General features: G+C 37.3%; 1 protein-coding gene across 1 annotated transcript; it reads left to right on the top strand.

Moving 5' to 3' along the window:
* Positions 1-335: 335 nt before the first annotated feature.
* Positions 336-3,494, top strand: LOC107770429 (uncharacterized). Its single transcript, XM_016589739.2, has 5 exons — positions 336-377; positions 1,330-1,548; positions 1,660-1,846; positions 2,089-2,896; positions 3,194-3,494. Exons 1-5 carry the CDS (start codon positions 336-338, stop codon positions 3,492-3,494), a joined length of 1,557 nt encoding a protein of 518 aa, XP_016445225.2.
* Positions 3,495-5,259: the final 1,765 nt, after the last annotated feature.

Below are 5,259 nucleotides of genomic sequence, written 5' to 3'. Positions count from 1 at the left end.
GTCTCACGGCGCCCTGGCTTTGAAGAAGGCCTCTCGACCTTGAAATCAAAAGCCATCGCAAAAAATCTTGGAACGCATTCCTCAGCATGAGAAGGCATTTCCGCTTCACCTTGAGATAAAAGAGAAGAGGATGAGGCCACATTCTCCTGAGAAACAGAGGTGAAAGTTTTCGCCATTGCTAGAAAATTCTGGAATAAAAAGGGAAGTCGCGTTCCTAGGAAAGAACAAAGTAAAGGCAAAAGGAACCTTTTGGGGGGTTTGGAAATGTAGTGAGTTGGAATGAACGAGAAGTGGAGTATTTATAGAAACACCGCGTGCGCGTTGAAGGAGGCCAAATGGCAGCTAACTACCATGATCAATGTGGAGGCCTTCAAAGGGTTGTGTGTGCATCATCTTTTGGCACCTTATTACTGCCGTCGTTATAAAATTATCAGAGGGGGAAAATGTTCAAGGTCGTTTCTTATCACTCACTCTAAGAAACGCGGAGACTATCTATGCACGGTAAAATTGGAGAGTCCAATTTCCTCATCATTATGATGCCCCGCGAACATACTTCACAAGGATCAAGACTGGGGTCGAAGTTCACCTTCGAGGGCTATCGATGCTCGACCTCGGGGCAATGTAGACCAATGGCTATATTTGAAAAGTGGAGAGTTCCCAAAGGGTGCAACTAGAGCCGACAAAGTCTATCAGGCTAGTCTGAGCCCGCATCATGACGTCAGTTAGTTGTCCCATCTCCATATCTTTGTAATAAATGCGTTTGTACTATGATAGGATCCCCCACTTTCTATATAAAGTGGGTCCTTACCACATTGTAAGGATTGATTTCTCCATACTAAAAACCAAGAATATTCTCTCTGCCCTTTAATATATTCTCTTAATATTATTACTTCCGTTTATTATCTTCATCATTGTTCTTCATTTATTGCTTATCATTGACCATAAAGAGCCTTTGTTGATTTTACTATAAATTTTAGACATACTTCTATCACCTCTGATAGCTCTCAGTCGAGCTCCGGAATCGACCTCGAGGCCCCCGAATCGACAAGCTCGAAGCCCCGATTGTTAACCTATTGGTTTGGTTATCACCTTACTCCTTACTCTTATCTCGTCTCTAAACCTTACACATAGCATCAACTACTTAACAACTTGCATAAAAATAGATCACGTATTTTTAGAGTCTCATAATCAAATTTAATTGTTGTTACCATTTTCACGGTAAACATACTTTATGTTCCAGACTTCAAGTTCAACTTGTTATCAGTTTCAAAGCTGACGAATGAGCTCTCTTGCTTTATTACTTTTTACCCTAATTTTTGTATATTTCAGGACCTTTGCAGTGGAGAGGTGAGGGAGATTGGTAGAGAAAAGGGAGGACTATACATAGTCAAGAAAGATCCAAATAAGAAGCTACAATTGTCAGTGATGAATGTAGTTGTATCACAGGATAAAGAGGACAACATATTATGGCATATGAGGCTTGGGCATGCTTTAATAAGCACCATGAAGAACATGAAATCTTTGCAAAATAAATTGAGTAATGCCAACGTAAATAGTGATTGTTCTATCTGCCATCTTGCCAAACAAAGAAGACTATATCTTCCGAATAGTCAATCTAGGAGTCAGTCTGTATTAGAGCTTCTTCACATGGATGTCTAGGGTCCCTACAAAATTTCTACTCATGACAAGAAACAGTTCTTTCTGACAATAGTTGATGATATGTCTAGATTCACTTGGATATATTTGTTGAAGTTTAAGAGTGATGTGTTTGTTGTACTGAAAGTATTTCTTGTTATGATAAGAACTCAGTTTAATGCAATTACAAAGATCATTCGTACAGACAATGGTACTGAATTTTTTAATCACCCATGCACTAGCTACTAGAATCATATGGCATTATACATCAAAGTAGTTATGTCTATACTCCACAATAAATTGGAGTTGTGGAGAGCAAGCATAGGCATATTCCACAATAAAATGATGTAGCAAGGTCACTGAAGTTCCAAGGTACCATTCCAACCAAATTCTGGGGAGAATGAATAGATACAACCGTATATCTCATCAACAAATTGACAACTGATGTTTTAGGTGGCAAGAGTCCTTTTGAGCTTCTATATGCCAAACCAACTGTTGTTGAGCATCTGAAGGTGTTTGGATGTCTATGTTATGCTGTGAATCTGCCCAAAGGAGACAAGTTTATAGCTAGAGCCAAGGCTGTTGTATTCTTGGGTTATTCAGTCACTCAAAAGGGTTACAAATTGTTAGATCTTGAGACTAAACAATTGTTTGTTAGTCGAGATGTGGTATTCAAGGAGCATATATTTCCTTTTCAACAAACTGCCAAGTTCTCATATCCCTCATCTATTGGTTACTCCTCCACAGCTCATGACATGGAGAGATTGCAAGATCATGAAGTAGTGGACTATGAAGTATATGAGGAAGCGTACTCAGTTGACACTCATGAAAGATCTGAGAACTCTGTTGATGGTGAAGCTGATGCCACTCATGATGAACCAATAGATGATATTGTCAATAATAATTCTGAACCAGCTGAGGATACTCATGCAATGACTAAAGGTGAAGCTGCACTTCCTCCTACACTTACAGACACACCTACAAATATTACTGAAGGCATTATTGAGACTGGTCACACAATACCAACCTTGAGAAAATTAGCAAGAATTTCTAAAACACCATTGTGGCTTCAAGATTTTGTGACTAGTAAGAAGGATAATGGAGCAACACTACACACTTTAGCAGACTGCATCTGTTATGACCATGTGTCAAAAAAATATAAGAGATACTTGACCAAACAATCAACCCTCACAGAACCTCAAAGCTTCAAGGAAGCATCTCAGGATGACGATTGGATCAATGCAATGAAATTAGAAATTAGGCATTAGAAGACAATAATACATAGGAGATAGTAGACCTACCAAAAGACAGGAATGCAATTGGATCTAAATGGGTCAACAAGATAAAATACAAGTCAAATGGAGATGTAGAAAGATGCAAGGCTAGATTGTTCGCAAAAGGATATAACTAAAAGGAAGGATTAGATTACCATGAGACTTTTTCATCAGTTTCCAAAATGATGACAGTGAGAACACTGATGGCATTGGCAACATCAAGAGGTTGAAACTTGTATCAAATAGATGTCTACAATGTATTTTGCAAGGAAATCTATATGAAGAGATGTACATAGAGCTTCCTCAAGGATTCAGAAGTCAGGGGATTCAAAGGGATGTAAATTGAAGAAATCATTGCATAGGCTTAAACAAGCCTCAAGGCAATGGAATATAAAGCTTACTGAGGCATTAATAGAATCGGACTACAAACAGAGCTTGATGACTATTCCATTTTTACTAAAAGTAGGGGAGATAGCTTTGTGGATATATGTAGATGACTTGTTAATTACGGGGAATGATGAAAGTCTCATACAGGAGACAAAAGATGTACTACATCATAAGTTCAAAGTGAAAGACCTTGGATAATTGAGGTACTTTCTGGGAATAGAGATCATGAGATCAAGCAAGGAAATCTTATTGAATCAAAGAAAGTATACATTGCAATTGGTGTCAGAACTGGGATTAGGAGGAACTAAGCCACCATCAACACATGTTGATTTGAATCAGAAATTTACTTCACGAGAGTATGATCAATATATCGGTGCAACGGGAGATGAGGCACTAGCTGATGCATCAGCCTATCAAAGAATCATTGGGAGATTGCTTTACTTAACAATAACCAGACCAGATATTAGCTATGTTTTATAGACTCTAAGTCAATTTATACAAGCACCCAAAAGATCTCACTGGGATGCAGCAGTTAGAGTAGTAAAGTACATCAAGAAAGATCCAGGAATGGCAATTCTTATGAGTAGTGTGCAGTCAGATAATTTAACCTGCTATTGTGATGCTGATTGGGCAGCATGCCCAAACAAAAGAAGATCAGTGAGTGGGTTCTTAGTGAAATTTGGGGGGTCGCTAATATCCTGGAAATCAAATAAACAACAGACAATTTCAAGAAGCTCTGCAAAAGTAGAACACAGGAGTTTGGCACCAGCTACAGCAAAAATAACTTGGTTATTAGGATTGTTCTTAGAATTAAAGGTGTCCATTGAGCAACCTATAGACTTATTCAGTGATAACAAGGAAGCAATGCAGATTGCATTCAATCCTATATTCCACGAGAGGATAAACATATAGAGATTGATTGCACTTTGTGCGAGACAAGATCATGGAAGGGAAGATAACAGTACATCATATCGGGACCAAAGATCAACAGGATGATTTACTCACAAAAGGTTTAGGGAAAGTGCAACATTGTTTCTTACTCAGCAAGCTGGGAGTGATCAATGTTTTACAACCTCCATCTTGAGGAGGAGTGTTGGAATAGTTAGTGGTTAGGACTTAACTGAGGTTAAAGGAGTTAACTATAGAGGTTAGTAGGTTGTTAGAAGTTAGTTAATTCCACTGTGCATATGACAGTTGGATGACAGTTGTGGGATAGGTCAGTTAATAAAATTTAGCATATATATATATATATATATATATATATATATATATATATATATATATATATATATATATATATATATACATTGTAATCTGATTGTAAAAGAATAAGATCAATTGATTTTCTTCTCGAAGGTTCTAACAAATCTCTTTCTCTCTCTCTCTTTCTCTTTGCTCGATCACATTTGCTCTCGCTTCTGCACAAGCTCATTTCCTCTATGAGAGAGCTTGGAACTGAATTAGAATCACCAAATTCATGTTATCAAACTATATTTGTAAAATAATTCTGAAAAATATAAATGAACATAAACAGAAATAAAAAACAGAAACAGAATTTTAATTCTAGCCCACTGAATTCACAGTATTTCCTTAAGGAATTTAATTCCCTCCTAGTACCCAAGGTTGTGGATTATTTCCTCCCAAGATAGAACGAATTACACACTGGTGTAGTGGTACTTCAAACCCCAGTATTTCAGTAAACACAAAGTTCGATAGCAAATCACACTTACTGTTGTTGTCTTTGAAGTTAAAATATGCAGAAGAAAGGAGAAGAACTCAGAAAATTCGTATGGAAATTCTGAGCAGAACAGTCTTGTATTTATAGCCAAAGTTGGGTTGAAATTTGAAGAGGTGCAACTCTTCAGAATGGATGCTTATGCAAAACGGCCACAGCATAAATGTCATAACATAAATGGCTATTTACTCAACAATAAAGAGGAAAAATTGAAGAGGGTAGTTTAAT

The sequence above is a fragment of the Nicotiana tabacum genome, chromosome 16 (genome assembly GCF_000715075.1).
Source record: "Nicotiana tabacum cultivar K326 chromosome 16, ASM71507v2, whole genome shotgun sequence".
NCBI classification, from domain to species: domain Eukaryota; kingdom Viridiplantae; phylum Streptophyta; class Magnoliopsida; order Solanales; family Solanaceae; genus Nicotiana; species Nicotiana tabacum.
Note: the sequence above shows the minus strand (reverse complement) of the source record. Positions and strands in the feature narration are given on the sequence as shown.

Excerpts from the sequence above, each read along its gene's own strand:
- LOC107770429 (XM_016589739.2), top strand. The coding sequence starts at position 336 with ATGGCAGCTAACTACCATGATCAATGTGGAGGCCTTCAAAGG. Across the intron at positions 378-1,329 it reads AATGTGGAGGCCTTCAAAGG|GACCTTTGCAGTGGAGAGGT; the intron begins GTTGTGTGTGCA and ends TGTATATTTCAG. Across the intron at positions 1,847-2,088 it reads GATCATTCGTACAGACAATG|GTGGCAAGAGTCCTTTTGAG; the intron begins GTACTGAATTTT and ends CTGATGTTTTAG.